This window comes from Myiozetetes cayanensis, unplaced genomic scaffold (genome assembly GCF_022539395.1).
Source record: "Myiozetetes cayanensis isolate MyiCay16 unplaced genomic scaffold, myiCay2020 scf14, whole genome shotgun sequence".
NCBI lineage: Eukaryota > Metazoa > Chordata > Aves > Passeriformes > Tyrannidae > Myiozetetes > Myiozetetes cayanensis.
The window spans coordinates 9581269-9603549 of record NW_026087048.1 but is presented as its reverse complement, the minus strand read 5'-3'; the positions used below and the strand labels follow the sequence as shown (position 1 = coordinate 9603549).

The 22281-nt window shown below is 40.5% G+C and overlaps 1 protein-coding gene across 11 annotated transcripts in view; it reads right to left on the bottom strand.

Annotated features, from left to right (window-relative positions):
- Positions 1 to 2431: 2431 nt before the first annotated feature.
- SEMA6D (semaphorin 6D) overlaps positions 2432 to 22281 on the bottom strand; it is a 215749-nt gene continuing 195899 nt past the window's right edge. For 6 of the 11 annotated variants that reach the window (XM_050309335.1, XM_050309336.1, XM_050309338.1 and 3 more), the window contains 18 exons: positions 17112 to 17268; positions 16612 to 16723; positions 15967 to 16027; positions 15802 to 15864; positions 15615 to 15716; positions 15304 to 15394; positions 14908 to 15027; positions 14355 to 14443; positions 13390 to 13607; positions 13150 to 13281; positions 12802 to 12957; positions 12545 to 12718; positions 11685 to 11825; positions 11506 to 11583; positions 10609 to 10700; positions 10208 to 10264; positions 8242 to 8409; positions 2432 to 6138 (listed from right to left, as the gene is read on the bottom strand). In XM_050309335.1, the coding sequence (XP_050165292.1) occupies positions 4835 to 6138; positions 8242 to 8409; positions 10208 to 10264; positions 10609 to 10700; positions 11506 to 11583; positions 11685 to 11825; positions 12545 to 12718; positions 12802 to 12957; positions 13150 to 13281; positions 13390 to 13607; positions 14355 to 14443; positions 14908 to 15027; positions 15304 to 15394; positions 15615 to 15716; positions 15802 to 15864; positions 15967 to 16027; positions 16612 to 16723; positions 17112 to 17220 (3267 nt within the window). In that variant the 5' untranslated portion in view covers positions 17221 to 17268 and the 3' untranslated portion in view covers positions 2432 to 4834. The remainder of the gene's footprint in view (positions 6139 to 8241; positions 8410 to 10207; positions 10265 to 10608; positions 10701 to 11505; positions 11584 to 11684; positions 11826 to 12544; positions 12719 to 12801; positions 12958 to 13149; positions 13282 to 13389; positions 13608 to 14354; positions 14444 to 14907; positions 15028 to 15303; positions 15395 to 15614; positions 15717 to 15801; positions 15865 to 15966; positions 16028 to 16611; positions 16724 to 17111; positions 17269 to 22281) is intronic. The other 5 variants (XM_050309340.1, XM_050309341.1, XM_050309342.1 and 2 more) reach the window with 5 other exon arrangements.

The following is a 22281-nucleotide window of genomic DNA, read 5'->3' as shown; positions in this document are numbered from 1 at the left end:
AAATATTTTTCCATGCCATGAAATTAATAGGCACCTGGGGAAATACCAACCAACTCCTCCCTGCTCCTGCAAATACTAACCTTTCCCAGATGGGAAGGTATTTCTCCTTCCCTTTATTTACCTGCAAGATGTCCTTGCTGGTACTCAGAATCACAGAGAGAGAAGGAAACATTAAGTGGAAAACACTACAGACAGTCCAACTGCACTAAGAACACCGAATTCTGAGGAGCCATTTACTGCATAAACCCTGCATAATCTTCCCAGGGTCACAGAGTGAGTCATTAGCAAGACAGCACTAAGACAGAGGCATCCTGATTTTTCTAACTACTCTGATTACTTTAAGACCCCAATTTAAAAGGCCATAGGTTTGTGCTGGCAGCACAGTCATAGAGATAACTACTCACAGCTTTACAAATTGGTTTTCTTGCAATCATCTCACTAGTGTGGGCCTGCAGCCCTTTTGTATTCTCTTCAAAATTATTTTTTTCTACCAAAAGCAAAGCAAGCCAGAGATGAGCAGCAGCCTCACCTCTGCTGCTCCATGCCCACAGCAGCCCTGGGTGCTGAGGCCAGCTCTGTGCTCTGGGCCCTGGGCCCTGCCCTTGCCAGGATGATCCTGCCCGCCTGTATCAAGCACCCTTTGTGTGCTCATCAGCTGTGGCCATGGATTGTTCTTCAAGGGAGACTTTAGGATGCTTAAACCCAACCAACTGACCCAAGAGAGCACTGGAGGAGAAAAACTGAACCTGTGTTCTTTTCTTCCCAAGTTTTCCTTATTGCTGCAGTTCCCTTCCAGATGGGGCGTCTGTAGGTGGCTGTTTTGAAATCATCATTGGAGACAAAGTTTAGAAGCTGCTGGTATGTCTGCTTAGCCATTGCCTGCCATATTCCCTCTCTGTTAATAAAGGGAGAGGTTTTTTGTACTTATTTTTCTAAAAAATGATAAATATTTGTTTTCATAGACTCTTGTGTGTTTTCACCCACCTTTGAACTCAGCAGAGGATGTCTGGAGAGATGATGATGATGATCTGGTCACCCCCATCCAGCCACTGCAGCCCTCTGGTTAAGGGAAGGCTGGTTCATTATAGACCAAAACACATAATTCTGGAAAATGGTCACTTAGCATATTTTAGATAAAATACAGACATTTTCTGAACAAAAAAAAATACCCCAGGATTTGTGTTGCAGATGCACATTTTTATGTCACTAAAATAGCAATTTGTAATTTTCTCAAGACTTTTAATGCCTGACTGAAAATGTCTCAAGTAGGTGTGCGCTTCAAATGCTACAGCCCCTCCATGGAAGGGACACCTTTAGCCACACTGGCTGACACTTTGGTGTCAAAGACATCATTAATTTTAAGTGGAAAAGCAGCACAGGCTTGCAGCATACAACAGCTGTATGTCTTTGATGCTTCATTTCATATATAAAGACATCCAGAGAAAAAATACAATACACCAATAAAAGAAATATAAATTTTCTTTGGCACCAGAAAAATACATATTGAGTGATTATAGGTTTGGGAGACTTTTTGGCCTTTTTTTTTTTTTTTTTTTTTTTAGCACAATGCTTTTTTTACTTTAGAAATGGTTTTTTTTTTTTTTTAGTAAGATAAAACTAGGTGCCATTGTACTGTTAAAACATGGGTAGCAATTTTAAAGTATTAATACCTTGACAGCATAATGTCATAAAAATAATTTTTATCCATTATCTAAAATCAACTTTTAATTAAAAGAGTACATTATAGTTGTTTTCTGATACTAAATTATCTTATTTTAAAATCATGTGTGATGTTGGCACTACTAAATATACAGCATATATTTTTCTGCTGGGCTTTACTGTCTGCCTGAAATGTGAATTTCAATTATTAAGCATTAATAAGTATGTAGGAATGTCCTGCTATGTGGGTCTGCAATTAATTTTACCAGTAATTAGCTCTGTCTTTTGTAGTCTACATTTTAGAAGGAACACACTACCTTCTTACAAAACTGTGCTGTATTTGCACAAAATTGGTGGTTTTTTACCTTAATGAGAAAGGTTTGCCCAGGTGAAATGTGAATCAAGCTTCAATACAGGCTTCATGTGGGCATACAGGACACATTTTCAAATTCAGTGCAATGTGCTGGTGTGCCATGTGGGCAGCCCTGGCTCTGTACTGGGCTCTGCCACTGCACACTGGTTACTTTACCTCAGGAGGCTGAAAGTCACCTACAGCCCCTCCCTGCTCCCCAGGAACACACACATCAGTGCGTGGCTGCAGGGAAAACGAAGGGCTCCGGCGTGCGTCACTTCCACCTCCGCAATTCCCGTACGGCCGATGAGCGGCTGGAGGGCTCCGTGCCTTCCTCACTGAGCTACTGAAGGCAAGTAGAGATTTTCCTCTGTTGTAATCCCAACCACACACCTAAAACCAATAATGCTGCACCAATAATGATATTACACTCTCGGTACATTGGAATATTTTATTTTGACTTTACATGCGGTGTTAAAAACCCAAAGAACGTATTATTTACACATCCACAATACAAGTTTACAAGATATCTATACATGTTAAAGTACTCTATAGTATAGAGCAGCTTCATTTAAGGGTTACTTTTTTTATGCCGTACCATTAAAAAAGATACAATCTGCGTTTACCTTTGCACAAATGGATAAAGCATCTTTTATTATTAAATTAACAGAATAAGGACTAGGTTGAATGTTAGAAATTTCAACATAAATACTGAGAGAACTCACATTACCATCTACAAGGCAGCACAATGTTACAGGAGGTTATCAGGGTTCACATACATTTATCTTTCGGGTCACACAAGTCTGTATTAATATTTGTAAAGTGAATTCGGATCAGTTTGTGTCTTTTGACAATGGAGTACATTTTAATAGTTATTAATCTGTAGTGTTTTAGTTGCAAGACAGAAGTGTTTAGGAAGAGAGATCATTGATTTTTGGATCCAGAGGTCTCAGGAAATAAATGCCCCTTACAGCCTTACAAGAAGAAATGACTACTTCTATCCTTTATTCTTTGTTCTGTAACAGAGATCCAGTTTTTAGTGACTAACCTTTTCTCCCCTTTGAACACATAATATAAATCTCCACCGTCTCTGAAACCCATTGCAGTTATTTGTCCCACTAATTCATGAATATTCCTCTGCCATGGTTATTTCTATAGTTATGTTCAATAAACAATGTGGTAGTGTGTAGTTTGCAAGCTAAAATAGCCATCTGTGTTGAACATCAGCTGCAAGTGGATACTGTAAACCCTACTAAATAGCTTACACAACTTTAGCAGGTGTTCCATTACCCTAGAAACCTCATTTGATTTCACATTATAACTGTTTGATCCTTCAGAGAGCTGGAGTGGAATGTTTATCATGGTAAGGTGATTTAATGCTGCTGTCTTCTTGGATTGTAGGCTGCCTTTAGTTACCATTAATTATTCTTGCTTTTTATCCTTTTTTTTTGGGTGCTGTTGAGAGGTTTTACAACTGGCACTCGGGAGATATGTGCTATAGTGAGAACACTTGACAGATTTAAATTTTTTTTTTTTTTAGTACTTTTATCATTTGCATGAATAAGGCACAAAATGCACAGATTCAGGTAAACTCACACATAATATTTACAGAATATTGTCATTACCTGCATGACTTTGGAAAAAAACAAACCTTACTTTACACAACAAAAACAAATTGATTGCACTACTGTTGAGTTTTCACAGACTGCTTCTGCCAGGCCAATTAATGTTTCTTCTTTTTTACTGACAAGAGTCTATCAGCGTGTAGGGCATAATTAAATGCAACAAAAATGTAACCTTCTCCAGTTACACAGGCGTTTGCCAAGTGAATTGATTAGTAGCTGCCCTCAGTGAGAAGTACAGGGGCTCGAGTTCACAGTGGCCAGGTATTGGATGGAGGCACTGTGGAAACACAGTAAAACTCCCCCATTCCAGCCCAAAACACTAGATTTGAAATGCACAGCTCTGAATCAATAGCAGCATAACAGAGTTATGAAGAATTAAACATATCTGCACTCTTTCACCGGGTGACTGTTTCATCGGGGCGTTACCGCTCAGGAGGCTGTCAGAGATGCGCAGTTCATCCTTAGCTGGCTCCAAACTGAACCCAACGGGCTGCAGAAGGCAGAGTCATCTGTTTGTTCAGTCATGCTCAATGTAAACAATTCCATAGCATAAAAGATGCAATGGGAATCTAAGTACATCCTAGTGTGTACAGTACACACGCACATCCACACACACGCACAGCTTATCTGTGGCAAAAACAAAATGCCACACACACGGAGAGAAAAAAAAAAAAAAAAATGCTACAGTTGGGCCAGAGACTGAATTCCAGCAAATTGATTATTAACCCAGCTATTCATTGAGACATTACCATTTTCTGACATTTGTGCAAGAGGCAAGGTGAATGCATACATAGTAAAATGTTCACATTTAATGGGAATGACCACACTTAATGGCAGTCTAAAATGGAACCCATTTTTCAAGTATTTGCTTACTGATTTTTCCCCAATAACTGTTTTTAGCTATTTAGAACAGTAATGTAGCCCCCACCCCATTGTGCTACATGTCTCCTTAGCTCCAAACAAAAGAAATGTAATGACCAGCACTTTCCTTTGTTCTTTTGTGTTTGCTCGTAGCAAGTACATGAAGTCTTGCTACAGCTAAACGTGGCAAGACACAGATGTTGCTGAAGTAAAGACAGTTTCTTTGGCCACTTTGTTCTCCTTAATAACAAGCAAGTCTCTGTCTTACGTGTCTACCACAACATCATCTCACAACCTGTACAGGTCAATGCCACACTCATTTTAGCACAGACATGTCCTAGTAACTGTATTTGTTCAGTGGTCTGACTGAAGTTGTCTGAGGAACGAATGAGGGTTTTGGTGGCACGTCGGGTTTTAAGGAGGGTGTCCTCTTTATTCCTGTACGAGGAAGGGTGCCGTTGCTCGTGTAACTGCTTTGCCTGGACAAGGAAGGCTGGAGGTGAACACTGACAGGCGTCCCTTGCATGTAGTCCATCTTTGTGCCTGCCGTGGGGGTCATGTAGCCCCCACGATTAATACTTGGCTGTCTGGATAACAAAACACCATTTGGTGAGTTTAAGTTTTTAGGAAGGGCAGATATCGAGTGCCTTTGTGAAGAATTTTTGTGATAACCTCTCTGCCTTTCCAAAGAGGTCATTGGTACTGCGGGGGTGGTGGGAACGTCCACTCGTTTTGTGGGACTGTTTCTTGGAAGAGTCGATGGAGGAGAGTATAAAGACGCCTCCCTGTTGGGAACCTTAGGTGGGATCTCAGACATATTGCCCATTGGATCCAGCATTAAAGTCTGGTGGGCCACTTGAATATCTCCCATAATTGCTTTGGGATTATTAGTAGTTTCATTTAAGTGTTTCAGAAAATCATTCAGGGTGTTCCTGGAATCAACAGATCTCCTGTGGTCTCTTTTGCTGGATGGTTTTGTAAGTGGATGATCAATATGTTGCATCTTTTTGTCTGCCTTGTGCGCATTAGAATTTGAGAAAGATGTATTGTAATCATGGGTAGCGTTGGGTAGAACAATAGCACTGGGAATATGTCCATGACTTAGAGGGGAGTGGGGTGGAGGACTGGAAGGAAAAAACTGAGGGCTTTTTAGTGGGGTTTCCTTTCGTGAAGCATTGAGGTTACCATGAGCTTTGTCCGACTGACTTTTCATAGCCTGCAGAGTCTTTTGTTGAAGAACTGGTGTAGATTCAGGAGTTGGAAGTGCAGCTAATTCTGGAGGCTGTCCCCTGTGGTCCATCATCATGGACTTCGTATCACCGTTTGGAGGCAACTCCTTTCTGCTAGTCAGCAGGTTGGTGTACAGTTTGGGTGAATCAATGTTCTGCTGATATTCCTTGACAGGACTATCAAACAGCCCGTTCAGTTTGGCAAAGCTCCCACTGGAGTCTGTGCAGGACTGAGCTGATTCTGCATCTTTGTGTATTTTTCTGGATTTCCGTACAAATATATCCCGGTAACAGTAAACGGCCACTCCCGCAATAAAGGCTCCCAGGACAAAAGCGGCAAAGACACAAGTGATTAGGACATTCATATGTACCATTTGGTTGGACTCTCCTGATTGTACTTCCCACCTTACACCTGCAAAAGACAGGCAGTATATCATCAATCTACAGGTATTCATACTGACATATTTCAGCAGAAGACAACAGCCTCCCTCAGGGAAGTGTCTGCTCAGTGTTTGTAAGTGCTCTGGGTGTAGTGTTGGTGTAACGCAGTAGGATCCTGCAATTCACACCACTGGTGAATGCAAATAATTTTATAAATAAAAATGACTGTGTGAGCATTGACCAGTCTAAATGAAGACTGACTATTTGCTTTGATAATAAGAAATTCTTGTCGAAGCTTCTCTCTCCTTATGTTTTGTTTAGCCTGTCCCCAAATTTCCTTTAAGGCTCACAAATAGGGGCCTTATGTTATTAACATTAATGATTTCTGCTGGAAAATTGAGGTTAGAAGGTCCTACTGGGCCAGACAGCAATTAATAACTCATGGATGGATTTCTCTCTCTCTTTTCTGCCCAACTCATAAATCAGTATCAAAGGAGAGACAGGATTATGCAAATGTTGTGTAAAAATGTACAAAGTACATACTGCATTGTTATAACCATGCTAATGTAACACGGTGCAAAACTTGTGACCTACTCCACCCCCATGTTGCTGGCCCTGTAGTGCACACCTGGCACTATATTCATGTAGAAGTTTTTAAGTTGAGGATCATGTGATTCTGTTAGAGCACTAATTTTTTTTTTCTTTTTTAAGCCAATAATGAACATAAATACTTACATAACAATAAAAAAAACCAACTTGCAGGGTAAGTTATTAGAGAATGTTAAAATTTAGAAACTTTTAGCTTAGACTAAGAAGTTGAATATTTGATTAATTTTTTTATTTGTGTATTAACAAGCTCCCTTTGGTTTTTTGAGATTTTTTTAAAGCAACCACAGACATCTTGCAGCTAAGACAATGTTAGTTTTTAATGAAAGTAATTCTGCTGCTATCCCAAGAGATGTTAGAATGAAAGAGCAAGAGGGAAGGAACAGATTCACTTTTTGTTAGAGGCAAGGCCTTTGAACATGGTTAATGTTCAGGGTTACAGGTTTTAATGGCACTGTGCAGAAGAAGAAGGAAAAAATGAGTAAAGTTCACTAATAGCTATGACACAAAATGTGATTCAGAACCAAGAGCAAATGATAATAAAAACTTAAAGCAAAACGGAAAATAGCTGCAACAAATTAAAATGACAAATGCACTGCCATAATGGCTGATAGGAAACCTGATATGTTTTGGTGAATGGTAATAAAACACAAATGGTTTTTGGCTGGTGAGATTTTTCAGTAAATACAGAATTGTGCAAACATGTCTGTCACCTCACTGTACTGTGCACTGATGGAGAATTTTGTTAAGTTTTGGTTATGGGATTGGAAGCTTCTTGATTCTGTGGTTGACTGCAATAGTTCTACTCAATTAAAGTCTCTGTTGCCATAACAGCCTAATCAGAGGTTCACTTAGCTAAGTGAACAGAAGGATGAACTACAGGCAGAATAGGTTTCTTTTTGTGTTCAGCTTAAAATCTCTGCGTGTCTCAATATGTACTGAGACCATCTGTAAACTGATGCTCATATCCAGAGAATAAAAATTCTGCACATTCTTACTCTGACCCATGTTCTTCAGAAACATGCTCCAGGCAAGCAGAGTTTGGGATACACCCCATTTAACACATGGATCTGTCACTGAGCTCCGATTCGTTTTCTGTTTCCCCCCCACCTCAAACCCAAAGGAAAAATCTCAAATGAAAAAACCCAAACGTAAGCAACCATTCATGAAGACTAATAGTCTTAACCAAACTAGACTGGTTTGAAAACAACAAACAGAGGTGCAGGCAAGTCTTGAAGGTAATGTTTTTTAATGCATCCAGAACTCCCACTGATTTCAATGGGAGTTTTGAAACATCCCAGGAATAAAAGGCTGAGTTTATTATCTGTGTTTCTCATTATAATCTCTAAGCAGCACTTTGTCCATAGGATAAGTATGTATGAAAAACATGATTGCACTGTCTGCATATTCACAGGAAATGGGTGTAAAATATAGCCCAACAATCATGGTTGTTACATTTAAACCTTAGGCAATGCTGAGACTATCAGGTTTCCATTCAGCTGCAATGTATTCCCTGGTAAGGCCTTACCCTTTGGGACACCTGATAATGGATCAGAATAATCAGAAGTGTTTGGGTCATCTTGAACTACAAATTTCCGAGAGCCAGTCACTTTAGGTTTCCAGGAACCAATCACTTTAGGTGATATAACTGGGATACTTGCCATTGTGGTAATGGAAGCTGAGGAGAACTTCATGTCTGTGGTGGCAAACAGATTTTTATTAATGTGTTTCATGGCACATCTAAGCTATAACTGGAGACAGTATTTAATGGGAGTTAGAAAATGTGACCCCCCTACGCTCTGCAGAAGTACAGATGGTTGATTAAAATCAATCACTTCAAAACTTTATGTATGAAAACAGTACATTTAAACATCAACAGCTGCTAACCAAAAAGCCAGAGAAGTCAAACATGAAAGCAGTGCAAAAGTTAAAGTAAGCAACTGTGGGGGTGAAAAGCAACAACTTAGTCTACTTAATTGCTGTATTATTCATTGGAGACAACATACTTGGCTGCCTTTTAAACATCAAAAAAAAAAAAAAAAGAAGTTACTTGGAAAGATATACACTCATGACAGGTTACGCCTGAGAAACCAGATCAGCTCCATTATTGCTATTATGGTATACCAGGAACTGCTGAATGAGCTATTTCTGCAGGTGGGGATAAAAGGAATGTTTTTAACCTCTGTTTTGTAATGGTTTTTAAGGAATAATGTTGCATAGATTCTGGCTCTCTGTAGTACATTTGCTGAACAGAACCACCACAGCCTACATGAAAATGCACAGGAGCAGGAAACACATCAAACTGGGCTTACAATTCACAGTCTGGTTTGAACACTCAAGTGTTTCGTGTTCACTGTCACAGTAAGTTTAGGTACGAAGGTCCATGGCTCAAGATCGGACTTGAGAAATGTACTTCAAAAGCACACTCATTCAGGACTTGAAAATAAGGTTCAGTTCTATCTGTGTCATAAAATATCACTTTGAAAATTCAGTCAGTAAACACTCATGAAGCCAGGCAGCATTTGCGTGTAACACGGTTTTGTTCTGCTTTCCTAAGTGAGTCTCTAACTTGCATTATGAGTAAACTGATCTGGAAGACATTTGTCTCAAACTTTTTGTCAGGTTACAGAAGTGAAAATGTCAGAAACCAAACCGCAAAATAATGTTCCTTTTTCACTCTTACAAATTTAACATACAAATGGATTATTTTCGTATTTGTCAGTCAGAAGCGTGCCCTTGGTTTGAAAGCAAAGACCCAAGTTCCAGAAGCAAAGACTGGAAAATAAGGGCGGAGACTTGCTCCTGTTGAAGTCAACACAGGTTCTGCTCTTGAGTTCAACAGAGGAGCACTGGGTGTCCCTGAACACCAGAGGCTGACAGTGAAAACACTATTAGAAAAGTCACTGGAGGAGAAAAGGATGTGAAAGTCCATCTGACAACAATGCACAATGTTTTTTCTAAGCCACTTTTGTCTACACAAGTTCTCATTCAGCTACACAGTTTGTGATGTTAAATTTTTTGCCATTAGCATAAACTACTTAAAGCATTTAAAAAATATAGAAATACACATTTTAGAAAATGTGTATTTGAGCAAAAAGCTTGCTGGGAAAGAAGGAAAAGAGGAGAGGTAAGGAGGAAGATGATGGAAGTTCTGCCATTCATCTACTAGAGATGACCAATAGGGGCATTCACAAACGCATGGCTGGGGATAAAGAGTAAAGCTTAGTGGACTTCGTGCAGTGAAGATGTCATCTATGTTAATCAGGCTCTTTAATAAAAGATGGCTCAATAAATAATGAGCTGTTAACATGCGGCTACACAGGGTGAAGTGCTGAGTGAGAAGAGTCTGACTATCTTTACCATCAGTGGGAACATGAGTAAAAGCACAAAAATGGAGGACTGCCAACTGTGCAAAAGGAAGGAAAAAAGGGCTGAAAATGCTGAACTGAAGGAAAGTAAAGGTCATTAATTCAAAAAAATTAAAAAAAACTAACCAGATGTTGGGTCGCCAAATATTTTGTAATCTGGTGTAGCTGTAGTAGGCAAAATTTCTAAAAGAATTAAAGGAACAAGTAATCAGTAAAAAGTAACAAAAAGAAAGCAAAAGATCTCAAACCTGAGTAATGGAAAATAAAAACTAAAATATTACTGGTTACAAAAAATAAATTCTTCAATACTTTGCCGTAGACCCCAAATAGTTGTAAACTGGTGAAGGAAAGACAAAAACTCTGCCACCCAGGACCAAAAAACTCAGCTTTGTGAACATTCACAGTAACACCAGGTGATGTGTTCATCATGTTACTGAAAAGCTCATCAGAAATTTAACATCCACAGTGAGGTGTGGCCACAGACTACAGTGAGACACTACAGAGGAGCAGCATCGACTGTGCCTTACCATGGCAGTCCCCAAGCTGTGCCGTGTTGCCGTACTCGACATCTTGTACGTATCCTCCAGTGCTGTGGTTGTATGAAACAAACAAAGAGAACCTGCAATTAACAGTATTAGTAAGGATACAAATGGAGATTTTTATTTTTTTTCCCCTGGAAGGAACAAATAGAAACATATCTAATGGCCAGGGTACGGCCGAAAGAATTGCACAAAATGCACAAGTTAGTTATAGCCCAGGCTTTAAAACTCTGTGTGTGTGCTTATGCCAGGAAATAGAAAAAAAAAAAAAATTCCTTTTTTTCAGCAACTGCATCATGTCTTCTCCATCGGGCATGCTCTTGGGTTTAGATACAACCGTCCAATTATACTAGTTAAACTTTGCACTGGCCTGCTACAAAGGCCTCTTTTTAAGATACAGCTGCTAATGCACCATATATTACAGACTTGATTTGTGCAAAATGCCTTTTGGTATGCATATATATCACCCCAGCTCCAGCACAGAGGCACAACCTTACTCTTCCCACTGTGAATCCTGTGCTTTCATATTTGCAATTGGCTGTGCCCTGGCCCTGAGCATGCCTGGGAGGGGATACTCTGTGCTCTCCCCTCTGAGCTGCTCAGGTTTGCAGGCTGCCTTCCTGCTTCCAACTGCTCTTCCTACAGCTCTGCTTGTCCTCCTGTACATGTAAAACTCCCACTGAAAGCAAGTCTTCACCCAAAGGTTGCAGAATTAGGCCAGACTTAAGCATTCTGTTCCCTTACATATACAGTGTACTGAAAAAACATCTTTAAAAAAAGGGAGATTTATTAACTGTGTGCAAGGGAAGAGGCACAGGATATGAGCTCATGGGGTCTGTAAAGCATATGTAGAGATGCTGGGCTTATTTGAAAAGGAGTACTTACAACATGCCTGGTGTCACTCTTCCACAAGTCTCATGGTCTAACCAGCCACAGTACGGGTCCCGTGAAGCAATACATGCCCTTGCAAGAGAAAAACCCCAAAAAATCACGCATTTTTTACTTCCTTCCCAAGAGATGTTGATGCCCTTCCTTTAAGGGGGAATTCAGGAATGTAGCCATACTTTTTACATGATCCATGACGCTCACACCGACTCAGAGGAATTCTAATGACGCAGCTGGAGAAGGCCACGAACAGAGCATGGTGGTCTCTGTCCAGCTGAAGGGAAATGACTCTTCTGTCCTCTTCGCTCTCTCCATTACACCTGTTCAGCAAAAATAATGGGAGGCCATTGCTTTACTGACTGTAGAACCTTGTGCAGTAAATATTATATTTATTTATTGTCTGTGTAGATACTGAAACCAGACTTTTTATATATACAAATGTAACCTACTAGTCTTTGCTGAGTGATCTCAAAACAAACCTATGGGTTATCAAATGCCACCTTCTGGTTGCTATTTACATTTAGGTGACAAATTCGCTGAACTAAAAAAAAAAAAAATCTAAATCCATTTTCTTTGTTCTCTCAGTCAGCATAAATATCTTGACAGAGCAGAAAAGGAGTCCTGTATTGGATGCCTGGAGAGTCTAATTGGAACATTTCTATTCCCAAATTCTTTGTGCCAGAATAAGTGAGTTTAAAATGATCAGACGTAGTTTATACCCTGTTGGTCACTCTTGAGCAACCCCTCAAGATAAGCTCAGATTATTTAACATCAGCAGATACTTCTGACGTTTCAGAAGTACTTGTGGGAGAATTAGACTGTGTCACTGACGTCACTGGAGTGGAATTAGGTTGTTCATTCAACCCATGCAAAATGGCAAGTCACCAAATATTTTCAGGTTATTCAACACGAGGAACATGATGAAATGACAAACAAGTGGTGATGTTGGTGATAATGAGCTGGCTTGCGCTTACCATAATCTTTTTTAGCTAGGTACCAACTACTAGATGAAAAGCTTAGATGTTCTGGTAATACTCACTTTGCATGATTATACGCTTCAATCTCTTCCAGTAATACGCTGTCATTCAAAGAAAAGGGCCTGGTCTTTGCCAAGATTTTAAGTACTACTCCTGCTTCAGAGCCAACAAATATGACTGTGTAGTTCTGGTAGGGTCCAGCAGCGTGATCTACAGCTATTGCTGTCAATCTGTATCTAGCAAGACCAAAAGGCATATCATTAACAGCAAGTTTTCTTGTTTTCCTTTTCACATGTGTTATTTTTGAACAATGTCATACCTGACACGTGTTTTGGTAAACCAAGGCTCCTCAGTGACTGAGGGAACAGCTGAATCCATCAAAGGATGAGATTTGATGAAGGCGAGTGTTTCGTCTGGGAAATCAATGGAGGTTTTGTAAGCCTCTGCTAGGCCATGTTTTGCACAGCAGCCAGGTCTGAAATGAGAAGAACATTGTTTTCCTCTTGGTATTTTGGTTAATGAGAGAAGGCAGACAGCTAATGAGCATCCTTATGGCTGAAGTGTCAAGTTCTGCTTTGGGTTTGCTTTTGGCACTCCAGAGTGCAGCTGATTTAAGGTAGCTCTTTACAAGGACAGTGTTATGACATCATGAGTAAAAACCTTTTACCTTGGCTTTGGTACTTTGTCTTCAGGTACAGCTGTCCAAACAGAGTCAGGAGTCTTTTGTTCTTTAAATCTCCCTTTGAAGACTTTCTCAATGTCATCCATGCTGAAAGCACACACTGCTGAACCAGGGATGCTGTAAAATTAGAAAAACAGTTGCAAGAACTCAGACTACAATGGCAGCAATCTCAGTGTAAGAGAGAACCAGAGCAGTACCTTTGATGTAAAGTTGCTCATCTCTCACCTGTTAAGCTGTGTGGTGAATACACCGACAACTGTGGGCACTCCATTGATTTCTATTATGTCTGTGATAGACTGCAGAACATCAAAGTAGAAGAATGAATCCCCAGGAACTGAGCAGTTGAGCCGAGCTTTGAGAAAGGATGTCCAATGTTTCTCCAGGACCCTTTGGGATCCCCCCATGTCATTTTTGCATATGCGTGCCACACGGGAATACACAGCCTGTCAAGGGCAAAAAAGAAAGGAAAAGGGAGGAAGGCTTGAGAGATGCAAAGAAAACAGTGCTTGTTTCTGAGCTGTTAATAAAACAGCAAAGATAATTTTGTTAACAGGAAGCTGTCATTTATCTGCACAGAAAAGATGAAAGCAAATGATGTTCATCTCATAGTGCACAGGCATCTTAATGTATCACAAAGCAAATGCATCTTCACAGCTTGTCCCCACCCTTTTTCCCCTGCAAAATCGTATTGTTAGTGAGATTTAAAGACTTTAATTAACCATGTGTAAAGGATTTAATAATTTATTGTAGAATATCCTTCCATGGTGAGGCATGAGTATTATACTCTGTACTGGCATGACTGAATTATTCAATATCCAGGGACATTAGAGAAACTTCTTTGAAACTCTTCTTTTGTGTTGTTTTCTTTTGTTTCTTTAATAAGCATGAAAACACCCTCAGATTTTCCATTACTTGCCACAAGAGTTAAGGCAACAGCAACTGAAAGATACCTGTAGTGAGCTTGCCTAACAGCAAGGCTAAGAGACCAGAAGCAGCTTTTGGGTTGAAGAATGCACTGCTCTATTTCTCCTTTATTTCCCTCCCTGTAAATTATAATGTCGGGAAAACTGTGCAACCTTTGTATTAGTCCCTACTTCATACAGTAAACTGTGCTTGTTTCTATGCTGGTTTAGGATGATCTCTTTCTGCTGCGACTCAGATACCTGACAGCTCCCTGTGCCGATACCGACCTTGCCTAAAGTGTTGTGCTCCACAGCGATTTCTCGGAAGAAGAAATAAACATAGTTCCCATATTCTATGGCGTGGAGGAAGTGTGGTTCTGTAAGAAAGAGCAAGTAGAAATTACTTCAAAGAGCCACACAATCATCATACAACACTGACTGTGCTGTGCGACTTGGCGGCTCCTCCCCAGGCCCACACCAGCCAAAGTGAGCTCCAGTCTTCCAGATACTTTGGGATGGCCAAATAAGGGTGCACTGGAGCTTAAATGAACTTGAAGTCTTTAGTTTTGGCTACTAGACTGTAAGAAGGCCTCACAGAAATTCTGTTTCAGCTGCAGTATTTTGTAACTGCAAATTCACTCACTGAAGCATTTAACAAAAATTTTGCCACTTTTTTTTTTTTTGTTAAACAGCTTTTTTATTGTAATGATACCACACTGAAAGCCTCACACATGCTGACATTGTAGCATATGTGTAAAGCACACTGGCTGTGAATTACCTGACCTTCTGTGCCACTGAAATTACATTTGCCATGTGTATGGGAAAATACTCCCCAAATTACCTTTTATCCATTTGGAATCATACTTTATTGTTCTTAAGGCAGATCCATCCCCCATGCTGCGATAAATAACAGCATCACTTGCCAGGAAATCTGCTACTGTTGCCGAATACAATTTTCCATCTAAAACGGAAGTTGAAAACATGGTATTAAGAGGCCTTTAATAATCTAAAGAATTCTGACTAGCCTGTATTTTCCCCCATTTCCTTACTGTCACATTTCCCCAAATTGCTGTAACCTATTTATTAGCAGGTCAGCTTCAGATCCTTTGGAGACCCTTTAAAAATTTAAGAGCAGGGGCACCATGACACCTTTAGCTTTCCTGTGCTTGCTTTAAAAGCTCTCTGGCTCCTTTGGTGTCATTAATCATTTAGACTCATTACAAGCAAAAGTTCTTACCAGCAAAGAGGGCGACATTGGTTTGTCTGGCATCAAATGGGCATCTTGCCAAACCACTAATTTCCTCCCCATCATACTCTAAGGTATTCAGCTGGAGAAGAAGAATAAACAGGTGATAGTGTCATTTCTATTTTGTGCACTGGCACAAAAGCACAACATTGCCTTTCCACAAAACTTAATTCAGCACACTGGCTTCTGTCTGTTTTTATTTCACCTTGAAGCACCCCCCAGTCACACTGGATGTATTTGCTAAAGCATAATCAGTGCAAGCAAAATCAGTAACAGATTAATGACGTCTCCAATATTCTTACCCGATAGTATCTGCACATAGGGTTAAATGCATTTGTTCCACAGACAAACACCATCTCATCATTCCTTGGAACAAAGACTTTAATGAAGTTATGGCATTCATCCTGAAAAGAGAATAAGAGGTATTAATCACAGACTTCAATATATAGTAAATACTAGCATCACTTTTCTATAATGTGCTAAACTTACTTTATGTTTGCCTTTCATAGCACAGTTCTCTCTGTCCTGCTGCCTTGATCTCCATGTTAATTTCTGTTAAATCAGACCAGAAAAGAACATTTAAATTCCTTTCCAAAGAAAATTCTTAAAAAAAATTAAAGCCAAAGAAACCCACCACCTGCATCTACTACTTACCTTGCTTGGAGTAACTTCTGATTTTGGAACTTCATTTAAGTTTACAGTGTAAACCTGGTCCCTGTTTGCAGAGTAAAAAGACACCAGTAAATTCATTAATTCTATGGTCCTGTATTTGATAAGCTAAACCTATTCTTAGAGTGTTGTGCTAGACCAGAAACTCCTATGAAATGCTTATGGATTTTCTGAGAAGGTTGTTCATGGAAAACATGGGGTGGTTTTGATTTTTATTGCTGTGGTCCTTAAGCAGCACCTGCAGTGTCCAGCTCCTCATCTCTGCCTGCCCATTTTGTTAAAGGCTAACCTGGGCTGTAAATATGCAAGTGTGTTATCCTCACTTCTGACATCCCTGACATGTCAGTCCAAGTTTAAAGCAATCAGGAGAGGTTTTTATCAGGCAGGGCAGTAATATAAAAGCGGGAAAAGAGCATTTGATCATTGGTTTTAGCCTAACTGCAGTAACTGCAGCCTTCAAATCCAATTTTCATGCACTGGCCATAGATATGGTATATTTCTCTGGGAAGTCCTTCCCCAGTTCTAATTTTTATCATATTCTGCACATTTTTCTAAATGAATTTTACACATAAATGCAAAACCAGAAGAGAAAAGAATTTTAATCTAATGAACTGAGTGAAGGAAAATTACCTGCCAGTGATATAAAGTGTGTCTCGAATTTTCAACATTAGTTGGAAGTCCAGTCTGTGCTGAGATTCATTGCCTGAAGGGCGTCCTCTAAATACTGGATATTGCCTTGAATCTGCAAGTAAAAATGGGCTACACCATCACTCAGGATTATAGAGCTAAAGAATCAATATATGGCATTGATTAGCTGTATATACTAGGTGTAGAAGGGTTTAAACTAAATTCCTTGAGTAATGTCTTGAATATAAATGAGAAAAAGATGGCTAATGTCAGCAAATGTTCTTTTTCCTGAAGTTATTGCTGTATTTCTGATTGCTTTTTTAAGAAAATGATTAAGTGTTCTATTAAAGATACAAAGCCAGTAAACACATTTCAATTTGAAAGGAATCGGATTTTTTTTTTTCCCCAATTTCACGAGGAAAAAAAACCAAACAAAAAAACCCCAAAAAATCAACATTAGAACTTTTTCCCGGGTGTTTAGCACCACTTGCAGATTAACTTACAGTGGTAGTCAACAACATTAATGGGGTCCTCGTCCTCAGGGAAGCTGACAGCTCGGCACCGGGACAGGCTCATTAGCGTCAGGAAGGCACAGAGCAGAGGGAGCCTCATGGCTGGGGAAGGCTGAGCGCTACCTTTGTGGAAACACTGTTTAACTACCTGGAAAACAGGAACACAACAGTGAGATTTCAGCAGCACAGGCGAGCAAACGTGACTTCCTACAGCAGATTTTGTCTCTATTTGGGCACTGGCAGCAGCAGACTGAACTGGAGCTTAGGAAAGGCTCCTGTAGGCACACTGATGGAAAACTACTGCATGGCATACCCCTAACTCAAAGCTGCCCTGAAACATATTGATGTTTGCTAATTTTTAGCTGGATTTACAGGCATTTCCAAAGAAGCTGACAACTGTCAGCCCATTTAATTCACAGGAATCAGAACATGCAGGCTGCTGACCTGGCAAGAAAAATTGTCAAACTTAGGATTAGAATTTTAATTAAACTGCAATCTCTTTCCATCCCCTCTGTCACTGAATGTCATCCAATAAAAACCCATTTCCCATAAAATACCTAAATCTTATCCACAAAACGTCACGGCACACACAATCTGTCCAAACACCCATGCTGTGTTTTAATATTAGTGCTTTTTTCCAGGATGCACCATCACAGTACTAAGTCTAACAGACCCATTGTCAAAGACTTTATGCCAAGGACCAGGCACTTGATGCTTTGTCTTCTGCAGTGACTTACACATGTGCACAGTTAATGCAAAATGCTGCCCTTACAGCACTGTCACACGTTTTGCAAGGGTGGGAAGGCACTCAAAAGAGGGGACAATGTTGAACTGGGTTCCCAAGATGCCACTTTCCCCCTTATTCTATTTATTACTGTCCAAAGCCAGCAACTTCAGAGGCTTTCATCAGTAGGGGTTTGTGTGTGCCCTATAGACCGTACAGCACAGATTATGACAGCACCACAACATTATACAACAAAGCTTTTAAGAGGGGAAGGGAAACATAACTTCTCCAATTAAACTACAGAGATATTTTAGTGAGCAAGAATGTAACTACTCAAGTTGCAATTTGGGTAGGATGCAAGAAAACACATCTCAAAGTGAAATGTAATCTGTAATGACCGCAAGTGGTCTGGGCAGGGGTCATATTTCTCATTAGAAACCTGGCAAATGTAGTATTATTCCCTCCTCCAACCTTTTGGAGGCATTCATTCAGCCCTGATTCACAGGTCAGAGCTCTGAGTCATCAGCTCAATGCCTTGCAGTTGCTGAAATTGGTTATTAAATGTTTTGTCTAAACAGAAAAAAAAAGAAACCTTTCCATTTTAACATTTCAAGAATTGCAGCGAGAGGAACACGTTGCCAGCACAAGGTGCCAGACCTGATCCAGCAAAGCACAAAAGTATTAATCATTTAATAATTTGAAAAGCAATTAAAAAACCCCTTCATAACAACACTTAACCTTTCAGTCATGCTTACTGGGGACAAAAATGCTGTATTTGTTAATTGATACTACGGCTGGCTACGGGCAGGGCTTCCTCCTTCCACAAGGCTGCTGAGCTGTCAGTTCAGGCTGGACTGAGAGCAGAGCAACTGAGAGGCTGGTAACATTTGGGGATGGGGGCAGGGGTGTTGTCTGGATGCCTGCCCATTACAGACCGACCTGGAAAGAAGCATTTTCCACTGTTAATGATATTTCTGTATCTCAGTCCACCAGTCCAGAACGAATGGGCTGTGCTCTTAGTCAAGATTGATGAGTGCAGTGGTTAATAAACACTAATGATTCCTGGCACTTTCCCTCTGCTCTTCCTTGTCCTGACATGGCCTCTTCAGCTGAAGCATCTTGCGTTAAATTACTAATGAGCAAACTTAAAACAAACTGGAATTAATAAAGTTAGTCAAATTAGTTCTTTCTTGTGAAAGCACCATTAGAGCAAAGTCCTGCAGCATAGTGGCTCCCAGACACAATAACAAATCATTAATGTTTACACAATTTTTTTTTTTTTTGGGGGAGTGTCTTTCTTTAAAGAAAAGCAGGCTCCAAATATCCAATCCACTGCTACCCCAGTGAAAGAGAAAGGGGAGGCACAAAACTGTACCTTTAGTCAGTCAGTAACATCAGTAAGGTGCTTAGTGAAAGCCCTCCCTGAAGCCTCGTTTTCTTGGAGAACAAATGAATACAAATTGCCAAAGAGCAAGAAGCTCTCCCAGCCATGTAGGCTGTAGTTAGCATAGGAGATGAGGCTGTTTGTGGCCCACATATCATGACTCAAAGAGACCCTGGCCCACACAGCCTGCAAACTGCACAAGTTCTGCCTCTACCAAGCATGGGCAGATAATAGGGGGTTCCTTTTTTCCTCTCTTTCCTCTCAATGTACAATCTGGGAAGAATTCACTGGGGCAAGAATCACAAAACTGTCTTGTAACCTGCCCTACACTGGCAGATACTGACTTCTGGACTCAAGGAAATGGCTGCAGAAAAAAGGGCAGTTTGGTTTTGGGTCACGATTGTCATGGCCAACACACAGCAAACTGTCACAAAAGCAGTAGGGAAACACCTGAAATGCCAGGTAAACAAGGAGGGTTTCGGTTTTCTCAATTAGATTCAAATTTCAGGGGGCATACCATACTCCCTCAAAGAATGAGAAGTTTTGTAAATGTAAATCCACAGGATGTGTCTCCCCAGAGATGGCATCCACAGCAGAAACAAACTCACATTCATGGCTTCCTCAAAACCCCCTGAAACATCTCAGTATACTCCAGGGGTGAACTCTGAGAACATACAGGGCTGGAATAGTTATGGTCTGCAATCTCTTCTAATTAAACACCACCTGTCACAAATCTCTATCAAAGAAAATATCTACATGAAGCACAGACCTCTGTCACGACAGGAGAGAAGAGCAGACAGAGAGCTGGACTGGATCAGCAAACCAGAGGCTCTCACTTCTCACTAGCCAGGCAAAAAGTACAGATTTCTTTGTTATTTTGCTTGCAAAATTATTACAAGAACATTAACGGTAGCTAGCTCTGATTTCCAGCTACACATGAAAAGGAAATGCACCTGCTTCAAGAGGCTCTTGAATGCAGCTTTTATCTGGTTGGACATAGGCTTGAGATCAGACTGAACAGAGAATAAACTGGGAAGAACAACAGCTGTTTCCTGGATAATCAGAAAAATGGGCTCCATCTAGCCCTTGGAGCAGGGCTTTATGACAGCCAGGTGTATGCCTCTGGTAGACCAGATAGGCTGGTGTGAAAGATATAATTCTTGCCACACTCAAACCTTTTAGTGGAGGCCACTACTGGGGACTACAAATAACAATGATGAAGTATCTGTTTGGACCAGAATAGCTGATTACAAAATGCTGGCAAAGTCTACCTTCAAGAAAATGCAGAAAACAATCATACTCTGGGTTTGATTATTTCTTCCCTAGCCAGGATTCAGACCAGTCTTTGATTAATTTCTCTTATAAATTGCATTCCTAGCGTTTCTGCTAGGAAACAATCCATGGCAAGTGCAGTGTTTGGAAATTACCATATTGCTATCCTTGTTTTGCAGCTGGGGAATTGAGGCACAGACCAAGGCCAACAACCAAAAAAAGCCTTTTCAAAGTTCCTGAGCTGCTCTGGGTCATACATGGTCCTTCCTTGCAGCACAGGCACATTGACCAGTGCCACTCAGGTGGAGAGCAAGTCACAAATCAGAGCTCTTCTGGCCACTTGGCCTGTGCCATAACTGCTTGTTGGCTGCAAGTAATAAGAACCAGAGGTATAAATGCTAACTGGTGGCACATATACACATTGTTTAAGAGGAGAGTAACCTGCCTGAAACAGGCCTCAGGGAGATGCTGGTGGTCAAATGGAAGGCAGGCAGTTGTCCCATATAATAAACTGGTTCTTTGTGCCTGGTACCTTTCAATCTCAGCTACAAATCCCATCCTTCAATTCCTGATTGGGGGAATCCAGAGAAGCAGGATATAATTTCTGTTAAAATATGAGCCTGCCTTCAAACAATCACACATGAAGGGGAACAGGCTGGTGTTTCTTGCCCATTAATCTACTCCAGCCTTTGACAACGTGCCGGTGACACTCCATCAATCATCTTTCCGTACACTGCCACGTAAAAGAGAAGGGGGGAAGGGAAAGGGCATTCAGCCAGCTGGGGAGAAGCAACATATAAAATGGCTTCAAACCAGGCTGATGCAATATCTTCCACTCACTGAGAAAAAAAATTTTCTTAAAAATCTCCTTAACACAATAAACGCCTCTCAAAATGCTAAGCACAGACAGGAGAGCAGCACAGCAAATCCAGGCTCAAGTTCAAGACAGGTCAGAACAAAAGATATATCCTAAAAGTTAGCTCACTTGTGGAGAGTTTGCCAAGGAATGGAGAAAAGGGTTGCAATAATAAAAGCTGAGTAAATGGCTACATTGTCTTCCTTCTTCACCAGAGTCAGGCTGTTAGGTGAGATCAAGAATGTCCTCTGTGCTTGAAGGTACAAGTTACAAGTTAACCATATCATAGAGGGGGGACAGGCAGAATTGATTAGCAATATGCTGATCTTAGTCAATTTATGTTGATATGGTTTGCCACAGTCCCAAGTGACTGGACTTGGACAGATCAGGAAATCCCTGCTGTCCTCTGTTCCTTCCTGCATGCAAATGGCTCCCTGAGGGCACTAATTAGTGCAAAGGCACTAACTACTGCATTTCTCAGATGGCACCTTCTGAAATCTTGAGCATGAAACCACTCTAATAATAAGATAAAAGTTAATACAAAACAAAACATAAAAATCTTTTACTGCTGCTTGTTCAGAGATGCTCAACAAGTTTCTCAGGGGCTACAGTTGAGACTTCAGTTTCTGATGCAGAGTAAAGCAGATCCTGTGCAACACTCAGCAACTTCCACTCAGCCCTTGAGACAACCCCGGTGAGGGTCACAGGGAACCCTTAGACACTGGCTTCAGGGCACTGAGCAGTTGGGCTCTTAAACCACAAGACATTCAAGCAACAAAGATGTGCTGGCCAGGCTAGAGCAAGTCACAGATTTCACTTGCAACCAAATAAAAGCTACAGTAGTCTCTGAATGAGAACTTCTCTTCAGCACCTCTCCCCTTTTTTTGGATACAAAGGACAAGAATAGAAAGGTTAAAAATCTTGT